Source organism: Suricata suricatta, chromosome 8, assembly GCF_006229205.1.
Source record: "Suricata suricatta isolate VVHF042 chromosome 8, meerkat_22Aug2017_6uvM2_HiC, whole genome shotgun sequence".
Taxonomy (NCBI): domain Eukaryota; kingdom Metazoa; phylum Chordata; class Mammalia; order Carnivora; family Herpestidae; genus Suricata; species Suricata suricatta.
The window spans coordinates 117,786,308-117,811,181 of NC_043707.1; the positions used below are offsets into that span (position 1 = coordinate 117,786,308).

The window sequence follows — 24,874 nt, forward strand, 5'->3', positions numbered from 1 at the left end:
TACATGTCTTTTTAATATTCTGTGAACAAAATGGGAAGCGTGCATACAGTGTTTCTGCTTCTTGTCAAGGTATTGATGATTACCTTGAGGAAAAGAACCTGTGTAATTGAGTTATGAGCTGGTTTTTTGTTTTTTTGTTTTTTTCATGGAAGACCTCCCCCCCTCTTTCCTTTTCCTCCAAAGAATGACAGAAAGATGCAGTGTTGTTATTCAGGCAGGGGTATTTGGCAGATAATTTCTTTAAAATACTTAAAGGAAAAGAACACAGTATTTGTTGGCAGTGATAAAATTAAAGTATTTGAGTGAAATTCGAATTTTGGAAAACCTGTGTCTGCCATCATGAGCTTGACGGTTTCCCAGTACTAAAAGATCTTTCCGATGATATTGGTGGTGATATTAACAAATACACATATATATGTAATTTCACTTTATAGAATTAAATGTGTCAACATTACTTGTATAAATCAATGAACTAATATTTTTTCAAAAGGCCAATGCTTTCGTGTTACACAATCAGATACAGATAAGATCCATTCTAAGCACAAGATAGAGTTAGGGATTTTAATGTTATAGAGTATGAAAAGTTCGTTGTTACAGCTTCGGATTCCACATTGCATGGTTTTACTTTTGGTATTGCAGCCAGGAAGCCTGTATATAGGTTTTTGAAAAGCTATTAAGATACTCCTCCCTTTTCCCCCTGCTTATCTGTGAGGTTGATTTTATGTATATACTTCTTTTTTTTTTTAATTTTTAAATGTTTTTTATTTATTTTTGAGAGACAGAGACAGCACGAGCAGGGGAGGGTCAGAGAGAGAGGGAAACACCAAATCCGAAGCAGGCTCCAGGCTCTGAGCTAGCTGTCAGCACAGAGCCTGACACGGAGCTCAAACCCATAAACTGTGAGATCATGACCTGAGCGAAGCCAGACGCTTAACTGACTGAGCCACCCAGGTGCCCCATTTTATGTATATACTTCAACTAAATCAACATAGTACAACACATTGAAAGTCAGACATTAAAAATACTTGCATAAACAGTGCCACTCTTCTCATTAAAGTTTTGGGGAAATAGGGTTATTTTTCATAAAGTTATGCAATTTATGTCAAATGAGATGGCTTTTTTTTTTATTATTACTATTGTCTATAGAGATTTTATTTTTTAAGTAATAACACCCAGTGTTGGGCTAGAACTCAAGTCCTGAGATCAAGAGTCACATGTTTTACTGACTGAGCCAGCCATGTGCCCCAATTTTGTTATTTTCAAATGAATTAATAAGTATTTAAATGTTTTTTCAGTTAAGATTTCTAGTATGGTTAACATTGACAGATACAACCCATATAAGTCAAACCTCTTTGGAGTCTTCAATAATATTTAAGTAAAGGGTTCCTAAGACCAAAAATTTGAGAACTACTACCCTATAGCAATCTGTCATTGTTTTTTTTTAAATTTTTTTAATGGAGGTATAATTTACATATACTAGAAGTGCTCAGATCTTAAGTGTAAAGTCCAGTACGTTTTGATAAACAGATACATACATTTGCTTATCATTGGAGTGTATTATACATTGGATTGTAACCAACACTCCAATCAGGTTATAGAACATTTCCGTCACCCTAGAAAGTTCCCTTTTTGCTTTTTGCCTGTAAGCCTCCCCATGTCCTTACTTTGAGGCAGTTTGGATTTCTATCATCAGAGCTTAATTTTGCCTGTTTTTCTTTTTTTTTAAGTTTCACACAAGTGGAACCATACGGTATAGATTCTTTTATGGCTGGCTTCTGCACTTAGTATCAAAGATAAACACCAGCCGGACATTAAAGTGGTGAATGGCTTTTATTCAGTAACTGCAGTAGGAGAAAGAACTGAGCTCCATTCCAAATTTTGCAGAGGTGATGGGGCCTTTTAAAGGGAGAATGGAGAAGAGGGGAGAGCAGGGACCTCGTAGAGTCAGAGAAGTGAAAAATTACAAATGGTTAGTCTGCGTAAATCCTGTCAGGCCTGCAGGATTTCGTAGCAGGCAGTTACGGAAGTTAGGATTCCATCCTCCCACTGGGACTGGGAGTCCTTTCTGCTGATTACATTTCAAAGGAACGGCTCTGGAGTCCTTGAGGAGGACCCTGCTGAGTTGTAAGAGATAAATATTCACAGTTGTGAGCCCTTTATAGTAAATGCTTTCAGAAGGTGAAGTTAAGGACCTATTGTTAGGTTTTGGTTGGAATGAGTAGTAAATTCTCCTGGCTGTGTAGCGCTTTCCCTGGCAGGTAGTCCAATGCCTTTGGGCGGGAGTGAACCTAGGAACTGGGCTTACGCTGCTGGAAGTCCAGCTGTGCCAAAGTTCGATCACTCCTGGCGCAGAGGGGTTTGGATAGGGGTGTTAGATGCTGAGCGTTCTGCAGTTTTCACTTAATGCTTTTGAGATTCATGTTAATGCGTGAGTCATAGATCACACCACTTTTTAAAAATGTTTATTTATTAGTTTTTGGGAGAGACAGAGTGCAAGTGGAGGAGGGAGAGAGGACAGAGAGAGGGAGGGAGAGGGAATCCTAAAAAGCCTCCTCGCCTTGAGCACAGAGCCTGTCGCAGGGTTCACACCCATGAACCATGAGATCATGAACTGACCCCAAACCAAGAGTCGGACTCTTAAGAAACTGAGCCACCCTGGCGCCCCAGTGGGTCACACCATTTTATCCCTGTGTAGATTGCATTGTATCTTTGTTGATCCGTTCTCTTATCGGTGGACATCTGGTTTTTCGTTTTGGGGAACCCATTGCTGTGAGCATTCTGGACACATGCTTTCGTTTCTCTGGGGTTAATACCTGTCATTTTCTTTTAATCCATTTATCATCTCTGCTGGCTGTCTCCTCAATGCTTAAAAAAATATTAAGTCCACAGGAATATTTTTGAGTGAACTGGAGAAGAATTTGAGTCTTGAACATCACAAAAAGACTATGTGTTATGGTGCAAAGTCTACTACGCTGGCCCTCAGGACGTCTCAATTCTAGGCCCAGCTTTGCCCCTGAACAACAGTGGTCTTTAACAAGTCCCATGATCTCTTTGGGTTTCAGGTTTCTTCTTCTTTTCCTAAAAAAAAACTTTAAAGTAATCTCTAAACCCAGCATGGTCTCAAAGTCACAACCCTGAGGTCAAGAAGTCACGTACTCTACAGACTGAGCCAGCCAGGCGCCCCGGCTTTCTTCTTGTGAGGGAATTATATTAAATGAGCTGCAAGGCTTCCTTCTAGCCTGAATATTCCATGATCCGAAGTGGGAAGCATTGAGAGAGGGTCATGACACCAGTGAAGAGTAGACTGGAGTGTTGAGATAACAGATCCAGTGGGAGTTTGCTGCAGTAACAAGTGTTGCTTTCAGGTACTCCTGTGGGGATACGAGGAAGAGGCTCATAAACATAGTCTTGAGTTTACCTTTTTTTAAAAAAAAATTTTTACTGTTTACTTTTGAGAGAGAGAGAGAAAGCATGAATTTAGGGGCACAAAGAGGGAGACAGGATCTGAAGCAGGCTCCATGCTGACAGCAGAGAGCCCGACGCGGGGCTCAAACTCATAATCTGAGATTATGACCTGAGTTGGGGTCAGATGCTTAACTGACCTAGCCACCCCGCTGCCCCTGCTTTTTTTTTCCCCAATATTTTATTTATTTTTGAGAGAGAGGGCAAGCAGGGGAGGGGCAGAGAGAGAATCTGAAGCATGCCTGCACTGACAGCAGTGAGCCTGATGGGGCTCGCACTCCTGAACCTCGAGATCAGGACCTGAGCCAACCTCAAATGCTCAACTGAGCCATCAGGCACCACAGAAGGGTAATATTCTTTTTTTTTCTTAATGTTTTTTATTTATTTTTGAGAGTCAGAGAGAGACAGTGTGAATAGGGAAGGGACAGAGACAGAAGGAGACACAGACTCCAAAGCACGCTCCAGGCTCTGACCTAGCTGTCAGCACAGGGCCTGATGCAGGGCTCTAACCCACGAACCATGAGATCATGACCTGAGCTGAAGCCAGATGCTTAACCGACTGAGCCCCCCAGGCGCCCCAGGATAATATTCTCAATAATGAATTAGAGTTTCTTGTGATTTGCAAGTCAAGTTCAGTGGTCAAGTTCAATGACATATGTGTTTTTCCTTCTCTCCCTTAGATTTGGATCATACAGCAGATGTCCAGTGAGTATACCTGCAATTTAGGTCTTTGAAATCATGTTCTTAATGGGAAGTCTGATATTTTAATCTCTATTTCCCTAATTTTATTTTATTTTATTAAAAAATTTTTTTAAGTGTTTTATTTTTGAGAGAGAGAGAGAGACAGCGTGAGCAGGGGAGGGTCAGAAAGAGAGGGAGACACAGAATCCAAAGCAGGCTCCAGGCTCTGATCTAGCTGTCTGCACAGAGCCTGACATGGGGCTCGAACCCACAAACTGTGAGATCATGACCTGAGCCGAAGTTGGATGCTTAACCGACTGAGCCACCCAGGCACCCCACTCCTAATTTTATTACTTATTTATTTATTTTTTAAAGTTTATTTATTTTGAGAGAGAGAGAGAGAGAGAGCGTGCGCACATGGATGCCCACACAACCCGGGGAGGGTCAGAGAGCGAGGGGGAGGGAGAATCCTCTCTGTCATCACGGAGCCTGACATAGGGCTCAGATCCAAGAACTGTGAGATCATGACCTGAGCCGCGATCAAGAGTTGAACTCTTTTTTTTTTTTATTTTTTTAATGTTTTATTTATTTTTGATACAGAGAGAGACAGAGCATGAGAGGGGGAGGGGCAGAGAGAGAAGGAGACACAGAACCAGAAGCAGGCTCCAGGCTCTGAGCTAGCTGTCAGCACAGAGCCTGATGCGGGGCTCGAACCCACGAACGTGAGATCTGACCCGAGCCGAAGCCGGAGGCTTAACCGACTGAGCCACCCAGGCACCCCAAGAGTTGAACTCTTAACCACCTGAGCCACCTAGTAGTCCCTTGATGTCCCTAATTTTAATTCTCTCCTCCTATCTTGGTTCCTTTAACACCTGAAAATGACGGTTTAATAGAACCCATTATATATGTAATGTACCATTACATTGATTGACGCCTTTGGTTTTATATTTATCATAATAATTTTATTTTTACTTTGCTGTCAAATTTTCTCTCTTGCTGTGAATTTTATTACACAGGGCATGAATGTATTTCTTTAGGTTACATGCGTGGGGAGATACTCTGGAGGAAGCATTTGAGCAGTGTGCGATGGCCATGTTTGGTTACATGACAGATACTGGGACTGTGGAGCCCCTCCAAACACTAGAAGTAGAAACCCAAGGTAACCAGTTTGTTCTCAGGGACATTGATATGCACATGTTCATTGTTCTCCATGATTTCAGTACGTTTTCGCAATAAGAGCCAAATTATCGGTCTGTTCTTCCTCTTTCAGCTAGCCTAAGAAATTCTTTATACTTTTAAATCCAAACAAGTTTTTAGAGAGGAGAATCGTTAGACATCATACTTTCATGGTTCTTCTTGATCCCGTGTAGGAGATGACCTACAGTCTCTTCTGTTTCACTTTTTGGATGAGTGGCTTTATAAGTTCAGTGCCGACGAATTCTTCATACCCCGGGTAAGCAAGGGTTTTTCTTTTTTACTGAGCAAACAGGTTCTAGCATAGATTTAATTTAATTTAATTTATTTTATTGTTTTTTAAAGATGGAATCTTTTTTAAAAATGTTTATTTATTTTTGACAGAGAGACAGAGTGTGAAAAGGGGCAGAGAGGGAGGGAGACACCGAGTCTGAAACAGGCTCCAGGCTCTGAGCTGGCAGCACAGAGCCTGACCTGGGGCTTGAACCCAGGAACTCTGAGATCATGTCCTGAGCCCAACTCAGAAGCTTAACCGACTGAGCCCAGGTGCCCCTGGTTCAGATTTTAAAAGAATGAGTGATTGAGAATAGAACGTATGATACAAAAGCAAGCCCTGAAGGTGCATGAGGTGGTCCTGATTTGCAGAAAAAAGGGATTTCTTGGTTAACGTGCCTTTGCCTATGTAGACGCACCTTGTAATACTTAGATCCCTTACCATACCCTTGTCACTATTCAGGATTGTGCGATAAGAATGCACCTGCTGTCTTCACCCACACTTTTTACATCTCCCAAGTTTTATCTATATTTATGTCCATCCATATGTTCCTTTGTCCCATGTGAAATTTAGCAGCTCTGCCATGTGGGCCTAAATTTAAAAATCGCTGTCAGTTTTCCTTAACATGAACAAGGAAGAGCCAAATGGAGATTGCTTGTTGCCATCAGCTTCTAGAATGGAACCCTCTACAGCATCATGGTTCCTAACCCACAGCACCCCCCCGCCCCGCCGGCTTTCACAGCACTCCCTTCTCACCCTTCCCAGAGCCCAGCTCTCTACATACGCTCTTCTAACTGGTCCCTCGTCCTGCAGAGTTCAGGAGCCTACGGTGTTAGTTAAAAAATGCACCAAGAAGGTTCGAAATCCTGTATCATCCTATTCTGTTTTACAGAGAAAGTGCTTGACTCCTGTTTGGAGAGAGTACATTTTTCAACAACATTTCCTTTGACTATATATGAAAAAAACCTTTATTTCCTTGACATATAGTTTGTTGTTCTACTTTGGTTAACATTTTTATTTTCTTTGCTTCAGGGAAGTTGTACACTGTTATTTTCTAGGAAAGGGGACAACCCAGACATACTTTTGTACATTATAGTTGACATACAATATTATGTCAGTTTCAGGTGTATAACATAGTGTTTTGACAGTTTTTAGACATGTTTTACTCAATGGTCTGTTATGAACATTTTTTTTATTAAATTTTCTTTTCCTCTTTAGGAAGTGAAGGTACTTCATATCGATCAAAGAAATTTCAAAGTACGGTCAATTGGGTATGTTTTGAAAATCTTTTAAGTGGCAAGCCATGAAAGATGTTAAAATTATATCCTTCACTAAACCTAGTGGGCAGGAAAACAGAAATGTTAAGTCAGAAGTCCCAGTGCATCCCAGTGGGACTCAGCAGGTTAAGCTTTGTGAGCCCTAGGAGCAAGGACTTTGGTCCTCAGCTTCGGAAGACCAGAAATTTGTCAAAACAAAGTTAATTTTAGTTCTTAGACATGATTCCCAACTTATTGATTTTTTAAAAAAATGTTTATTTTTGAGAGAGAGAGAGAGAGAAAGAGAGAGTGCAAGCCAGGAGGGAGAGAGAGAGAGACACACACACAGAATCCGAAGCAGGCTCCAGGCTCTGAGCTGTCAGCACAGAGCCTGACGTGGGGCTTGAACCCACAAACTGTGAGATCACGACCTGAACCAAAGTAAGACGTTTAACCAATCGAGCCATCCAGGCGCCCCTGTTTTTGTTTGTTTTTTTTTAAAGATTTATTTTATTTTTAGAGAGTGAAAGTACGAGCAGAGTAGAGGGGCAGAGAGAGAGAGAGACAATCTTAAGCAGGCTTCATGCTTAATGTGGATCCCCATGAAGGGTCAGTCCCACAACCCTGTGATCATGAGCTGAGCTGAAAGTAAGACTCATATGCTCAGCTGACTGAGCCACCCAGGCTCCCCTCTTTGAGGTCATTTTTATGTAAAGCCTATATTTTCCACTTCATGTTGAATTTGATTCATTTCTTTTTGTAAAGTGAGATCTTTTGTTCCCTCTCCTTTGTTTTTTCTTTTTTTTTTTTTTTTACACGGGTAAGGAATCAGGGCTGTCCAAGGGCACTTAGCTACTAAACAGGTGAACAGAATTTTAAAACTTTGTTCTTTTTACTACCACTACTGCTTCTCTAGCTGTGATCTTAAGCCACATCCATGTTGAAGGGAGAGAAGACACTTATCCCAGGCTTTAGGAGAGTACCTTTCTAGGGCCTTCTATATACAGACCATGGACATTTTCTGAAAAGTTACAAAATGCAAAGCAATGTAAGACCATATTACAGAATGTAATATTTTGCCTCTGTGACCCTCAGGCCTACTTTCTCCAGTATTTAATTCATGGTATAGCCTTGAGTACAGTGAACATTTTGAACATGCTGCTGTATTATGAACAGTCATCAGACACTGTTATTGAGAATTTGCTGCATGCACTCTATGCTAGGGCACTTTTTTTTATACAGCAACCATCAGCCTTATTGAAATAGCTATAGCACATAAGTCCCTCGACATCTATATTTACTGGCAATCAAACTGAAATTTATTTATTAACATTTTTTAATGTTTATTTTTGAGAGAGAGCACAGGTGCATGAGTGGGGGAGGGGCAGAGAGGCAGACACAGAATTCCCCACAGGCTCTAGGCTCCGTGCTCCACGCTGTCAGTACAGAGCCCAACGCAGGGCTTGAACTCACGAACCGCGAGATCATGACCTGAGCTGAAGTCGGATGCTTAACCAACTTGAGCCACCCAGGTGCCCCTCAAACAAATTTAAAGCTCCCTTACCCCTTCCATCTCTTTTGGCCTTCTCGTATCTTAACCACATTTATAAGGTTTATTTTAAAAGTATAAAGGGAGAACAGATATTAAATCCTGAAAGTCTAAATCATGTTTTAATTTTCCTTTTCAAGGTGGGGAGAGGAATTTTCATTGTCCAAGCACCCTCAGGTATGTTTGAATCCAGCCGTTAAAAACATTTTCTGCCTCCTTACCGTAAAGTCAGTATATGCCAGTATACTTTAGCGAGTTCTGCTAAACTGGTGTGAAGCAGTAAGGTTCCCTCAGGCTTCCCTGACCGTGTTATGTTTAAGCACTGACTCCACACATCTGATTTGGTGCGTAAGGAGTCAGCACTTGGGTTCCAGGGTCAGGTTTGTTACATTTTTTTGTGGGATTTAAAGGTCCCTTTGCTTTTTCAAGCTACTATATCTCCCCCTGTAATGAAGGTATTGGACTGGATGTTCTCTCAAGTACCTTCTGCTTTCTGTGCTTCTCCAGATTCCGTATTTGCCAACCTGTAGGACTCCACTCTGTGCCAGTCAGATCTGTATAGAGGAATAAGGGGCAGGCGAATGTTTTCTGTAAAGGGCTAGATAAGGTTTGAAGCTGTGTGGATGGAACAAGAGTGACAGAAGAGCAGTATTTGGCTCCTTTACGGTAGCACCGCAGCCAAACATAGACGGATGAGTTGGGTGTATCCCAGTAAAACTTCATAGACATTGAAATTTGAATTTCAGGTCATTTTCAAATGTCATGAGATATTCTTTTGTGGTTCCCCCCCCTCGCCCCCCCCCAACCATTTAGACATGTAAAAACCATTCTTAGGCGGTAGGACTATACAGAACCAGGTGGCAGCCTGGATTTGGCCTGTGATTTGCAGTTTGCTGAGCCCTGTGTTTAGGCCAAAGAGACGTAAGTTAGTTGAGGGTGACTGGGAAGTCCTAGTTGCTTCCAGTAGCTGCAGTCATTTCTTCAAGCACAACATAATGAAATGAAGCCTGGTGAGGGAACCTCGGGAGAGAAGCTTAAAAAGAGAAACCACTAGAGGGGAGCATGTGAATTCTAATACAAATGACGCACGGAATTTTCTATTGAACATCTTACAAGTGAGGTGTAGATTAGACGTCACATAATAGGCATTTGTCTGTAGGAGGACTTGCTCAGGAGATCGGTATCTCTACAAATATAAATCTGGGAGCCACCACTGAATAGGATATTTATAGCCATAGGACTAGACGAGATTACCAAAGAGGGAGTATAGATAGGAGAGTATGGAGGGGACTGAGCCCCAGGGCACTCAGTTTGGGAGAGACAGCACCAAAAAGGAAAAGAGAAGGAGAGCCTTATGGAAGGGAGCAAAAGAACAGGGGGTACCCAAAAGCCAGCTATCTGATGATCTAGAGGCTGCCCAGAGGTTGAGTGAGGTGAGGATTGAGAATTGACCATGGGTTTACTCATCAGTGGAGAGATGTATGGGTCAAAGAGAGAATGAAAGATAGGAAAGTGGAGGCAGTATATTGAGATGGTTCTTTTGAAGAGTTTACAGAAAAGGGGAACAAATGGATAGAATGTACTAGCCAGAGGGGAATGTGGCTGGAAAGGGAGAAGGTTTTTTTTGTTTTGTTTTTCTGTCTTGTCTTAACTATGAGGTTTTGTAGCACCCATGTATGCTGTGTGGAAGTGATCTAGGAACTCTGGGCAAATTGATCATGCTGGAGCGGGAGAGAGTAATTTCAGAACAAAGACCTGAAGTTGGTAAAGGGGGGGTGTGTGGGGTGGAATGCTTAGGTGCAGAGGTTAATCCTCTGATGGGAGCAGGGACAGGCTGTTCATTGTAATAGGAGGAAAGGCTAATGTGAGTCTAGATGGAGAAGAGACATCAGCTCTTACTGATTGCTTCTGTTTTCTCCAGGAGGTATGATCTCAGGGTGAAAATGAGGGGGGAATCCTGGAGGCGAAGATGGAAAGTAATTGTTTCAGAGAGTCAGCAAGTGAATTTAGCGGCAAATGTAGGATGACTAGTCAGTGTTAAGTACCGTTTTGAGATTGTGGACATGATTAATGGTGAAACCACTTAGTATGGTGTGTGCTGCCATAGGCAGAAAGTTGAATCTGATTTAGGTTGTGGTTTCACCAGGTGATGATGATGGAGGGAAAATAAATCAAAGGTGGTGCCATTCAAATCCGTCTGCAAAATCTTTAGATTTCATTTGTGCCATAGAGCTAGCAAATGCCAGCCACCTTTTGCCTGACACATTTTGTGCTGCACAGAATTATTGTAGATTCTTTTCTAGAATAGAACGGAACTAAGAGAACATCTAATCCTGTGGTGTTAAAGCAGAGCAGGTGAGGGGGGATTGTCATGTATCAGACATGGAGAGAGAACCCCAGGAGGTAAAGTGAGTTGGCAGGTGGGGAGGAGAGAACAGTCTGTGGTCCTAGGGCCCTGGTTAGACCAGAAGGAGGAGGTCTGAGAAGGAGCCCTGAGCCAGACCGGAGGAAAGCTTTGCACTCCTTGACTCAGTCTGTTTGGTGTATGAAAAAGCGGATGCTGGAGAGGTCAAGACAGATTCCACATCCAGGTGGAAACAAAGCCAGGATTAGAGCTCCATCTCTTACCTCCAGTCAGTGCTCTTTCCCTGTGCACATGTGGCTTTTCATTTTTACCAGATGACTGTATAATGCTGTACAAATAACTACTTGTTTCACACGAGTCTTTAGTTTTTCAGAATAATAGTAAAATTTGGCCTTTCTGTCTGTTGTTGCTAGAGTTACTGATTCTGATTTCGATTTTCATTTTTTCCTTTTTGTTTTTTCTCTAACCCCACCTTTAGGGAACTGAAGTCAAGGCAATAACGTACTCAGCAATGCAGGTCTATAACGAAGAGAAGCCAGAAGTTTTTGTGATCATTGACATTTAAGATACCAAAAAAACAACAAAAACCCCCTCCTGTGAAGAACTGTTTTTTTCCTCGTCTTTTTAAGAAGATACCATGATGCCATGATATAAATTCTATATTATCTGATATATAAAGATTTGCAGAACAGAATTTTTTTTTAGTTGCTTTTTTATTTTTGAGCTAAAGAGAGTGTGAGTGGAGGAAGGACAGAGAGAGACAGAAAATCCGAAGCAGGCTCTGCACTGACAGCACAGAGCCTGATGTGGGGCTCAGGCTCATGCACCGCGAGACCATGACCTAAGCCAAAGTCAGACGCTTAACCGACTGAGCCACCCCGGCGCCCCTAGAACAGAACTTTTTAACTTAGTGTGACTTTCAGAAACAGAACATCAAGGTACAGCACTGCTCCATGTTACCCAAATATTCAGACTTTAAAGAATTCTTCAGGTGGCTAGTATGGATTCTCATCTCTTAATCCTCTGCTGTGGTAGCAGGTGCCTCGTCTCCTCCTAGTGAAACGTCCTGCCTGGTCCCCAGAGGGACCAGTGATGTCAGCAGCAGCCCGAGATACTCTGCACCTTCCATAGTCTTATCAAATTATTTTTTGAAAAAAAAAAAAATTTGAGAAATCCTACAACCAGGACTTTGCTTTTTTTCCAAATTGGCTAACATGTATATTTTCTATATATACATTAAGAGAGCTTTTGTTTTAGATTCCTGTGGGACAGAGCCATCCTGTATGCCCCTTGGTTTTCTTAGAAGAAATAAATAGAGTTGGAACAGTTGGAAGACTTCTCTAGAAAGAGTCCTGAGTTTCTCTCTTTCTCTCCATTGTAAAGCAGTAATGTAGGGACACTTTCCTGTTTTCTCATAAGAAAAAGTCAGTGCCCTTACAAATGAGCCCTCCCAGGGGCACCTGGGTTGCCCAGTCAGTTAAGTGTCTGACTTCAGCTCAGATCATCTCACGGTTCATGGGTTAGCCTTGTGCTGGGCCCTGTGCCGACAGCTCAGAGCCTGGAGCTGCTTCCGATTCTGTGTCTCCTTCTCTGCTCTACCCCTACTCTCACTCTGTTTCTCTTTTGCTCAAAAAATATATAAACATTAAATTTTTTAAATTAAAAAATGGGCCCTTCCAACATGTGATTTTATATTAAAGCTCATATATGTATACAGCTGGAGAAGAAAACTGTTTAACATTTCTTTGTGTTTTTCTAATTACCTAAATTCTTCATTGTGGGAAAAACCATGTTAACAATGATCTGAACTTTTCAAAGTAGGTAACTTGATGAAACTGCTTCTGTTTGATTTGCAGCCTTATTCTATTCTCTCTTCATCGACTGAGGTGTTTGTTGCCACCACAAGAATTTGCAAAGTTGCTGCTTCTTCACACATACGGGATAGAAGATTGCCACTGGGTGGTGCCAAATACCGTTACAGCATGCTCAACTTGACCTAAGATGAAGACATTGTCTGTGAGCTTCCGAAGTGTTCTCAGCACTGTATTTTTTTCCTCTGGGTGTTTAACAGAAAGTAGAGCTAATGGAGACTGGTCCCCGAGCCTGCGGATTGAAGAGTAGTTCTTGACGTGAATATGCAGCAAGGTCGCTGGGGTGGTGCTTCCCCTTCTGTATTTTGAGGCACGTTTTGTTAATTTGAACTGTGGCCCTCTAAGCAAAAACTGTCTAGAAGAACCTCTTTACCTTTTGTCAGGATGAATTTCCAGGCTAACCCAGGGCCATTTTTTTCATGGACCCCTTCGAACATGATGGGCTATTTGGAGCATTGATTGTGAAAATGAGCAACGGGATACGGTAAGTCCAACGGAAGAGCTGAATCCAGGATAAGAGCTCTCGGGATGTACTAAGCCTTAGTACTAAGTTGTGCTAAGGTACAAACCTGACCAGCACCTCTTACCACCAGTGCTGTGTAATGGGGTTCAGTAAAAGCAAGTCAGCTTTAATTATGCGATACAAATTATATTTCTTTTTTATTTATAATGAGGAGGAGAAAGAAACACTATAGATCATCACAGTGGAAAAACGAATTGTATGTGGACTAAATATCATCCACAGTTTGCTGGTTAGAAAGCCCTGCTTTAAAGCACAGCTCAAGGGGCACCTCGGTGGCTCCGTTGATTAAGCATCCGATTCTTGATTTTGGCTCACGGGTTAGTGAGTTCCGAAGGACCTGCTTGGGATTCTGTCTCCTGATTTCTGTGCCCTTCCCCTAATTGTGCACGCGCACTCTCTGTCTCACAAATAAATATTTTTTTTTTAAAAAAAGCACAGCTCAGGGGCGCATGGGTGGCTCAGTCAGTTAAGCTGTCAACTTCGGTTTGTGGGTTCAAGCCCCATGTTGGGCTCTGCGCTGCTAGCTTAGAGCCTGGAGCCTGCTTCAGATTCTGTGTCTCCCTCTGTCTCTGACCCTCCCCTGCTCACCCACTCACTCTCAAAAATAAATAAAAACACTTAAAAGAAAAGCACAGCTCAAGTCCTGTTTTCTTGAAGCCTTCCTAATGTTCTAGTCTTCAGTGGTCTTTAAACTATGTCTCCCTAGTTAGTTTTAAAGATTTGCAGGCTTAATGTTACAATTTTCAGTGTTGGCTAGCCTCATCCCTCTGAACAGAAGGAGCGCTTGTTGGCATGTAACAGATGGTCTGTCACTACCGAATGGTCTCTGGGTTAAGCGTCTGAGAACTACATCAAACTCAGGCAGAGCCTGCAGGTCAGCTCCTCGAGCAGAGATCTACAAAAGCCTAAGATCACAAGCCTCAATTTCTCGCCCTTGCTCTGCTCTCCAACCTTGGACCTGCTTCCCCATCTGTATGTTAGAAGTGTTAGTGGGGCACCTGGGTGGCTCAGTTGGTTGAGCTGACTTTGGCTTAGGTCATGATCTTGCAGTTTGGGAGTTTGAGTGTTGTGCTGACAGCGAGGAGCCTGCTTCAGATTCTCTGTCTCCCTCTCTTTCTGTTTCTCCTCTGTTCCTTCTCTCTCTCTCCCCGCACAAAATAAACATCGGGGCACCTGGGTGCCCCAGTCAGTTGAGCAGTCTGCTTTGGCTTAGGTCATGATCTCGTGGTTCATGAGTTTGAGCCCCACATAGGGCTTGTTGCTGTCAGCACAGAGACTGCTTTGGATCTTCTGTCCCCCTCTCTTCCCCTCCTGCTCGGGCTCTCTCTGCCAAAAATAAACATTTAAAATAAATAAGTAAACAAAACAAAACAAACAGGAGTGTTTGTGATTCCTTACAGTTTTAAGTTTCTATGATCCTATAATATGAGAACCGAGCAGGTTTCTGCAGTTTTTGTTTGTTCAGCCTAAAAGGCCCAAATCACACCCATCAGCAAGCATCTCATTCACTCTCATCAGACAGCCTTTGTCATGAGTCTGGCCAGGTTTGCCTGGATGGCAGCAACTTGCCGTAGGGGACATTCTGTTCCTAGACCCGCCTTAGTGGCCTGTCGACCTTTTCTCTCTGGAGCCTCTCCCTTTCAAGTGGGCTAGGTGGTTACTTGTCCCTGGGACCCCTCTTACCATTTCTCTTTCCACTTTCTTATTTTACCACTTGGGCTTTGGAAGAGAATGTTCAAAAAGGTTGGAAAAAACAATTTATACCCTCCTCAAGGTGGGGCATGTGCACTGAGTGCACTGAGTGCACTGGAGTTCTGCCCTGCCCCCACCTCAAGTCTGGGCTTCAGTCAGAAGGCTGGGGGATTCCAGATTGAGACCGAGGGTTCTATTTCTTCATCTAAGAAACCAGGAAATTGGAGAGTATGTCCTCCAAAAGCTCTGTTCAGAGGATATATCCACAGAATTTAGTGACTATAGTACTTTATCAATGTTGTTGCCCATCTAATGTACTGTAAATCATTTTTATTTTGTTACTTATCAAATGAACAATGTCTAATTCTGGACATGAAAGAAAGTACTCTTAGGAAAAGGGCCAACATATTTATTTTGGCACAAATGCATATCCAGGACGGGTCTGTATGAAGTATTTTCCCAGGTGCTTTCAGTATGTTTCCCATTTGTCCTTCCAGTACTTTCTTTTTTCTTCTTCCTTTTTTTTTTCTTTTTTTTAGAGAGCGTGCACATGAGTTGAGGAGGGGCAGAGGGAGTGAGAGAATCTTAAGTAGGCTCAATGCCCAGCACACAGGCTCATGACTGAGCCAAAATCAAGAATCAGATGCTTAGCTGACTGAGCCACCTAGGTGCCCCATGTCCTTCTAGTATTTCTAATGTGGTATCTGCATTTTACAAATATGGAAATTGGTAACCGCTAAAACCACCTGGCTTGTTAAGGGGCAGATTTGAGGCTCTGACTCTGTTCGCTGTCTTCACACAACATCCTTTAATAGATAACAAATCACATTTATGTAATGACGAGGTTAGTATAGCAGCTGTCCCTCACGTTTTATATCATAAGGAGACACTTCATGTTTGGGTGACATTTCTAAGACACAACCCAAAAAGAGATCACTGACAAAGATCATGCCATTTTCTCGGACACTTACTCTGAAAGTTCAAAAGCTAATGCTATTTAGCAAAAACACTTGAACTGTAGAAACAACTGGTTTCTTAGAACAAGACAGTAAAGACTAGTGGATTTTTATTTTCTTCCCACTGCCAAATAAATATACCACTTTTTAAAAAATTTATATCTATATATTTAAATTTTTTTTAACATTTATTCATTTTTGAGAGATGGGGAGAGAGAGAATGAGAGAGAATGAGTGGAGGAGGGGCAGAGAGAGGAGACACAGAATCTGAAGCAGGCTCTAGTCTCCAAGCTGTCAGCACAGAGCCCACCACAGGGCTTGAACTCACAGACTGCAAGATCATGACCTGAGCTGAAGTTGGATGCTTAACCTACTGGGCTACCCAGGTGCCCTTATATCTGTTTTTAAGTAGGCTCCACACCCAATGTGGGGCTCAAACTCATGACCCCAAGATCAAGAGCTGCACGCTCCACTGACTAGGCCAGCCAGGCCCCCGTGTGTGTGTGTTTAAACTGCCTCCAAGTATAAATGTTAAGGACACTGGAGTCATGGATTCCGATGCCGACTCTCATTCATGAACTGTATGACTTTGGGAAATTTCCTTAACCTTTCTGAAGCTTAGTCTCCTCAACTCTGAAATGGGAAGGATGACTACTGACAGACCAGCTTGCTGTGCAATACCCCAACATTGCTAGGGTAGTTAAGAATCTTATTCTGTAAATGAAGAAAACGGGAGTCATCTTGGAATTCCACTTGGAGATGCTGACTATGCTAACGTTATTTTGGAGATTCAGAGTGTATAGCTGTTAATAGCACAGACCGGAGCCAGGTCACTGGGGTTTCTGGACAGTCCTGGTTCTGCCATTTACTGATTGTCCGCTTTGGACATGTTGCTTTACCTCTCTGTGTCTTAATTTCTTTATTTGAAGTGATGACGATAGCACCTGTAGGGTTGTTAAGGGGATGAAATAAAAAATACACATAGAATGGCACGTGACACTCAGTAAATGCTCTGTGAGGGCTAGTAGTATTACTTAACAAGCGTAATAGATGCTAATACTAAAAAACCAGTGCACAATGTTTGGTTAGGGGGCGTCACCAGCCTAGAGACAAAGTGTGGTAGCCAGTGCCCTTCTGCCAAGGTCTGTGTTTATGAAGAAGGGCAAAAAAGCCACTTCTTTCAGCTTTTCCCCTCTCCTGTTTTCTCGTTAGACTTCTTTTCCCTTACTGCTTCTCTACGCCAACTTTTTCCTGTTTAATCCAATTTTCTTTCTTCCATATGTGAGTTGAGCATCCATTTTCAAAATCTGTGCCCATCTCATTATGCCAGACCAGTTGTCCATCTGAGGAGCTCCCTTCCGCTCGTCCCTTCTGAATTTCCTTGTAGCTCACAGCATTAAACATTCAGGGGTGTATCACTATGAGAAGGAACATGAACAAGTTATTGGGGGATTTTGTTTCTGCCTTTATCATTGTCCCCCAGCCCCTCCAGCGCCCTCTCTGGCCAGTGGACTTCACCTTCACCAACCAGCTAAGTTTACATAACTCACCAGTTCTGACCTTTGATTTTTTTACCCAGATTGTTTTTAGAACTACTTTATTGAGAGAGAATTCTAACGTCCAGTTCACCCACTGAAAATGTACAATTCATATTTTCACAGTTGTGCAACTGTTGCCACAATCAATTTTAGAACAATTTCACCCCACAAAAACCCCACTACCTTTTTAAGCACACTCCCCACCTTCCCACCTCCCAGCCCTAGGCAACCACTAACCTACTTTCTGTTGTTTAGATCTGCCTATTCTGTTGCCCAGATTCTTACCTGCCAATCCTGTCCTTTTTTGAAATAACTGGCAACCCACCTTTTAAAAGCTATTTGGACTCATCCCCATTGCTGGATCCCACATCCCTGAGTTCTCTAATTTCTAAAGAAATGCTTAGACCGTGTTGTAAATATTTGGATACATTGTTGCATAAAGTTCCTTAAGTAAATATATGTGGTCACAACTCTGCTTTATATACTTTTTTTTTTAAGTTTGTTTATTTTGAGAGAGAAAGAGCGGAGGAGGGGCAGAGAGAAAGAGGGAGAGAGAATCCCAAGCAGACTCCGCTCTGTTAGCACAGAGTCTGACAGGGGCCTTGATCCCATGAACAATGAGATCATGACCTGAGCTGAAACCAAAAGCTCACACTAAGCCAACTGAGCCACCCAGGTACCCCTATACCTTATTTGAACCTTTTTTTTTAATGCTTAAAAAAAATTTTTTTTTAAGTTTTAAATTTATTTTCGAGAGAGAGAGAGAGAGAGAGAGAGAGAGAGAGACGGCATGAGCAGGGGAGGGTCAGAGAGAGAAGGTGCCACAGGATCTGAAGACAGGTACCAGGCTCTGAGTTAGCTGTCAGCGCAGAGACCGGCGGCGGGGGGGCGAGCCCATGAACTGTGAGATCATGACCTGAGCTGAAGTCAGACGCTTAACTGACTGAGCCACCCAGGTGACCCCCAAATTCTTTTTTTAACATTTATTCATATTTGAGAGAATGTGAGCAGGGGAAGGGCAGAGAGAAACGGAAACACAGAATCAAGCAGGCTGCAGGTTCAGCGGTGAGCACAGAGCCCGACACCAGGCTTGAACCCACGAACCATGAGATCATGACCTGAGCCAAAGCTGAAACCATGAGATCATAACCTGAGGGGAAGTCAGATGCTTAACTGACTGAGGCACCCAGGCGCCCCTCAATCTATCCTTAGTGGTCTGTTTCAGTGACACAATCCAGGTTTTCCTGGATTCCAAAGCTCCTGGCACCATGCTCCTTAGGAAGAGATCCTTAATGTCATGTTTTCATATCCAATTCCATATTCCTTATTTCTATCTATAACACCCTTAGCCTCCCACTCCCCAGACTGCAGCTGTCTTGGATTCCTCTTAGACTTCCATTCCCTGCACTCATTGGTTAGTTATATTGATCCCTCTTTTCTCTTTACCAGCTGTCCTTTCCATTCGAGGCATCGAGCTCAAAGCCATCTTTCCTTTTCTTTTTAAATCAGCAGATGTTATCAGTATGTTGGGATGAATGGCCATTTTTGTTATCTATATTCGTTTTTGTGTGAAAACCAACTTAATGCCCTCCCCACCCAAATTATTTGTCTGAATTCCACCTAGGGATATGTGTGCTTTGAGGAGGCTGCAAATGGTAGATATTTAGGTATCTGTTGAATGAAAAGATGGATATGATTCCAGCAGTTGGTACTTTTATACCTCAACATCGTTACTGGCCCTATATATGTCTCCCCACCTGGAATGTAAAGTTCCTCCTTCCTTTTCATTTCATTCCTCTGCCTTGCATGTGACAGGGTTCGCCAAATTGTTATAAATGCCTAATCTCCCAATATGTATTTAGAAGCAGGAGCCAGGGCCTCTGCTTCTAGTTCCTTCTGGAAACTTCCCGACTGTGGTCTTGGCCAAGTCTTCCTTCTAAGCCTGTTTCTTCATCTGACATAATAGCACCTGCCTCACAGGGCTGGCAGGTTAAAACATTTGTTGCTCAATCCTCTTAAAGAGTTATGATCCTCTGAAAATTAAGGGAGGAAGGGACGAAGGGCGAAGAAATAAAGGAGAAAGGGCAGTACGCCTGATACACTAGAGAACGACGGCGAGGTCCCAGCTGCGGCTGAATATTGCCGGAGTTCCGGAGTGGCAGGTGTTCCAGCCAACCGCGGGTCCGGCTCCGCCCCACGGGTCTTTGCCTGGCTCCGATTGGCTTGACTGCGGACGTCTAAGGCTCTCATTGGCCGCCAAGGCCTGCTTCTCCAAGCCTTCTGACCCGTGTGCGCTGCGGGCTCGGTGGACGCGGTTTGTCTGTGAGGGTCCCGGCCTGGGAGACGTGAAGCGGTTGGTCGCGGACGCGGCAATAATGTAACCGGAAGTCGGGATCAAATAGACTAGCTGTCCCTGGCGTGGCCACGATTTTAAGCACGCACCTGTATGTGTACCGCCGCGTGGGCTCAAATTCCTGCCGGGACATCAGTCATGGTGGCTTTGGGGTCAGTTATTCACCGCCTCAAGCGTCAATTTCCTGCTGAGACAGGGAAACTGACGGACTCCACAAAATGCGTATCGTTCCTTTTCCTGCTTCTATTCTTGCTAGAACCTGTACCCCCACTTTGCACATGTCCCATTGTGCAAATAGCATATGACCTTGTAAGGGACAGGGAGTTCAAGATTTCTTTAGAACAGATAACATCTAAGGAAGGACCAGGTGAGAATAGCCAACGGAAGCTATCATATGCCTATTCCAGACCACTGGCCTAGACAGTTCCAGGCCAACACCCCCTGGCTCCAAAGAATACCTCTTGGGCACTCCTCTTTGTTCCAGCCGGTTCCTGGATGCCTGCGAGGATAGTACACCAGATCACAATCCTCAATAAAAACCCCAGACCCAAGCAAAGACGAGCCTCTCACTCTGTACTTGCACTCTCTCTGTACCTTCAATACTCTTTCACCGCCTGCTGGCTTTTGTTTTATTTCTGTCGTTGCGCGCAGCCCGGAAACCTCTTGACTGGTTCCCTGGGACCCCTCTAGGTCCTCACCAGGGCTGCCAGCATAACTTTCGTTGGTAAATGGGGGTGGCGCGAATGCCTCTGTCAGAGGACTGGGATCCAGTAGACACTCTGGAAATGGGGACTCTTTAATTGGGTTCCCACTTTGCAGGACAGACGTTTCCATTCCTCCCCCCCAAGAAAGTAACCTTGGTGTGTTTGGTAGGTCGCGAGCCTTTTCCGGCGTCTAGCAGCGTGACTCTGTGATAACTTTCCAGGAAAAGTATTTGTGGGGGAAAAAACAGGACTGAAAAGAAAAAGGAAGGTTCCTACTACTCAGTGCTGTACTTCTCCCTGAAAAGAAGATATGAAACCACCCACCTGACTGCGAATAAATGTCGCTGATGGTTAGCAAGAAAAAACAGGCTTTCATTTTTTAACATGGCCCCCAAATACTGGAGCCTTCTAGTGCTAATGCTTATAGGGGCCGCTTTCCACTATTGTGTTCCTCTTGGATTTTTTTTTTCCTTCCAGCATTTTTGAACTATGCAAAAAACAAGTGCCACTTCATTATTGGATGAAATTATTTTTTTGTAGGAGACTAAGCAAGGGAGTGTCTGTGCATACCATACTGGGGAAGGGCTATCCCCACAGTGTTTGAATTGCAAACACAATCTTAAAGGTGGGAATGAGGATGGTAGTCTACTCAAGTCTTTTTATTAAAGGAAAAAAAAAGTTTTTTTAATGGCAATACTAGAAGAGGAAGGAAGAAATTTACTTTTGTTTCCAAATTTGTCCTCAGCCTTCTTTTTTTTATTATTATTTTCAATGTTTTATTTATTTTTGATACAGAGAGAGACAGAGCATTAGAGGGGAAGGGGCAGAGAGAGAAGGAGACACAGAACCAGAAGCAGGCTCCAGGCTCTGAGCTAGCCGTCAGCACAGAGCCAGACGCGGAGCTGGAACCCACGACCCGTGAGATCTGACCTGAGCCGAAGCCGGAGGCTTAACCGACTGAGCCACCCAGGCGCCCCTGTCCTCAGCCTTCTTGAACACATCTTAGTATTGAGTCCTACCTCTCCAGTATGACATTTAACTTAAACAAGAAATGATTTAATTCAATTCATTGATGGAATTCTAATGTGTAGCAATTAAGTTCCATAGTGCTTAAAGAGTGTTCTGGTTCCTTCTTCAAAAACAAAACATACTTTCAAGATACAGTATTTCAGTCATATATTCCTAATGTGGGTTTTATTAATCTGACGTACTGTGTGAATTCCCAGAATGCAATACCCATAATCAAATAAAACCCAAATGCATCCCAAAGTAAAAATGGAGTAGTTTAAGACTACCCAAAACTTTAGTGTCATTATTTGTCCTAATAAAAACTCTAAATGAGGGAACATATACAGTATTTGACACCTCACAAAAATTAGTATCTTCCTTTCAGATAAGGTTGAGAACCAATAAGCTAGAAGGTCAAATGGTTCAAATGCCCACTGTAGCATCTACATAAGGGCAGAGGGAAACCTTGAATAGGGGACCTATTTTGCACAAAGGACACTGGGAAGATTTTTTAAAAAATACTTCACCTAGGCCCCATCTGCCAAAGGTTGTGATTTGCTGAGGCATCTGTATTTTTAAAAGCTCCACAAGTGGGTGCCTGGGTGGTTTAGTCAGTTACGCCTCTGACTTCAGCTGAGGTCATTTCACTGCTTGTGAGGTTGAGCCCCGTGTTGGGCTCTGTGCTGACAGCTCAGAGCCTGGAGCCTGCTTCCCTTCTGTGTCTCCCTCTCTCTCTGCCCCTCCCCACTCATGCTCTCTGTCGCTCTCTCAAAAATAAATAAACTTAAAAAAAAAAAAAGCCCCACAAGTGAGTCTAATACACAGCCAAGGCTAAGACCATGGTCTAGGCAGAAATGTTCCCCTTTCTCCCCTTATGAGCTGAACAAATATAAATATAAATGTAAATATAAATAGAAAGTTACTCTTTAAGGAAAAAATTTAAACAGTTGTACATATCAACAAGAAATTAAAAGATTTTCCCAGGGGCACCTGGGTAGTTCAGTCAATTAAGTGTCCAGTTTCAGCTCAGGTCATGATCTCGCAGTCTGCAGGTTCAAGCCCTACTTTGGGCTCTGTGCTGACAGCTCAGAGCCTGAAGCCTACTTCACATTCTTTGTCTCGCTCTCTCCCTGTCCCTCCGCTGTTCACACTCTATCTTCTCTCTCAAAAAAATATAAACATTAAAAAAAAAACATTTTCCTGCTGGGAAAATCAAGAAACTATATAATGGATTTGTGTATCTAGAAATCTGGAAGAGCAAAGCATGTACTTTTTTTATTTAAACATTTATTTATTTTTGAGAGAGAGAGACACACAGAGCATGAGTGGGGGATGGTCAGAGAGAGAGGGAGACACAGAATCTGAGTCAGGCTCCAGGCTCTGAGCAGCCGGTCAGCACAGAGCCCAATGCGGGGCTCAAACCCGTGAACCGTGAGATCATGACCTGAGCTGAAGTCAGCCACTTAACCGACTGAGCCACCCAGGTGCCCCAGCATGTACTTTAAAAAAATTTTTTTTAACATTTATTTATCTTTGAGAGAAAGAGAGACAGATCAGAAGCAGGGGAGAAGCAGAGAGAGAGGGAGACACAGAATCGGAAGCAGGCTCCAGGCTGAGCTGCCCCACAGAGCCCGACGCAGGGCTCGAACCCACAAACTGTGAGACCATGATCTGAGCTGAAGTTGGACACTCAACTGACTGAGCCACCCAGGCACCCCTTTAGATGTACTTTATAAGCTGTATTCAATATAATAATGTTTGTAAATGATCTATCTAATCAAGTGTAAAGGTAAATAGGTGACTGGGATTACCCTGGTCACTGTTTTCCAATCGAAATGTGATTAAGTATCTAATGGCTTTTGACACAGGTGTGAAAAAAAGATGGAGAAAAGTGTTTATCCTGCTATTTCAGTATTGAAAAGCCTTGAAAAGTTAAGAGGCCCTTGGCTTCCTTTTGTGTGGTGTATCACTTATTAATATATTTGACTTTTTGTTGGCATCAATACAAATTCTGTAGGGAAAAGACTAACATGTTAGAAGATGAAGTGTACAGATCCTCGGTGGATTTCATTTTTCTGGTCTATTCATGGCTCCATTAGCATGAAAACTTAAGAAACTCCTATATCAAAATAAAATATTGATTATACTTCACAATATATAAAGCCACTGGCTCAACAGTGTTGTTTCTGTGATAACCTGAATTTTATCATTAAAACTCTTATAACTAAAGTCACATCCTTTACATAATATTTATTCTGTATAGGATTTATCCACATACAATGATATTAAGACAATTGACTATTATTTGTAAAAGGCAGCTTATAAAATCGAGTAATACATAACACACCTTAGTGAATTTAGCTGATATTCTAGGATTCAGAAAATCTGATCATTCTAGCTTCTATTTTTGCCATTGTTTCACTGGGTTGTCTGAGGGAGGTTGCTTTACTGTTCTGTGCCTCAATTTCTTTACTTTCATGGGAGAGAACTGTCCTATTTCATAGATGTGTAAAGAATAACATAAAAATTATTAAATATTTTGTAAATATAAAATGCTATATAAATGATAAATAGTAATACTGATCCACTCTAATATAAAATAACATAGAACTAACTGTCCATGTATAATCTTAAGTTTGGTCCTCCAGTACCTATTATTATCAGCTTTCCCAGTTAAATAATCTTAGATTATATCGCTTTTAGTGAGTTTCCACAGTATTAAATTTCCATAGTATTAATTTAGGATATCTATATATATATAGGATATATATGTATAGATAGGATATATATATGTGTGTGTATATATATGTATATCCAATATGAGTGTAAGTTCCAATATAGCTTAGTATGACTTAGCAAAATAACTTTAATGAATTCAGTTCTGAGCTCTTTAGTGACAGACACACCAAACTTTGATCCATTGAGCAATAACTTGGTGGCATAAAAGCAGTAATTGTGCTTGTTTTGGTTTCATGACTCAAAAACACAATCTTGAAAAATTTGTTCTTCAAAAGACACGCTAACTATATATAGAAGGATTATTGTATAGACTAAGGCTGTGATTTGCTGGGCCCGGAGACCCTCTGACCACCAGCTTCTCAGCACGGCGAGTTAACAGCGGTAACGCTCCCCGGCTCTGGAGTTTTCGGTGCCGCACTCCTGAGCTCTGCAGAGGGGTCTGGTGAAAGGCTCACAGGAGGCTTTAAGAAGAGCAGCTCTGCTTTTAGACTTTTGCCCTTAAATGGTGAGCTTCTCTGTGAAACAATTCATTTGAAGACAGGGTTTCTTGGGTTAAAAACAAAAATCTTGTAAACCACCGATCCAGTCCATTTTGCTTCCTCCAGCCCTAGGCACGACTGAAGGATCGCCTTATTTTGCAACACCTCTTCCGTCACCACACGCTCTTGAGGACCACAGCGTTAGACCGGCATTCAGCAGCTGATAAACG

The 24,874-nt window shown here is 42.6% G+C and overlaps 1 protein-coding gene across 5 annotated transcripts in view; it reads left to right on the forward strand.

Annotated features, from left to right (window-relative positions):
- ZBTB8OS (zinc finger and BTB domain containing 8 opposite strand) overlaps positions 1-24,874 on the forward strand; it is a 30,846-nt gene extending 5,972 nt beyond the window's left edge. The window contains exons 2-7 of one of the 5 annotated variants that reach the window (XR_003911565.1): positions 4,143-4,167; positions 5,181-5,302; positions 5,514-5,596; positions 6,830-6,838; positions 12,638-13,136; positions 24,771-24,874. Coding sequence is in view for 4 of the 5 variants with exons in the window: in XM_029946353.1 (XP_029802213.1) it covers positions 4,143-4,167; positions 5,181-5,302; positions 5,514-5,596; positions 6,830-6,882; positions 8,557-8,593; positions 11,260-11,346 (407 nt within the window). In the remaining variant the exon portion in view is untranslated. Of the gene's footprint in view, positions 1-4,142; positions 4,168-5,159; positions 5,303-5,513; positions 5,597-6,829; positions 6,883-8,556; positions 8,594-11,259; positions 11,476-12,637; positions 13,294-24,770 lie in introns of those variants that run through there. The other 4 variants (XM_029946356.1, XM_029946353.1, XM_029946357.1 and 1 more) reach the window with 4 other exon arrangements.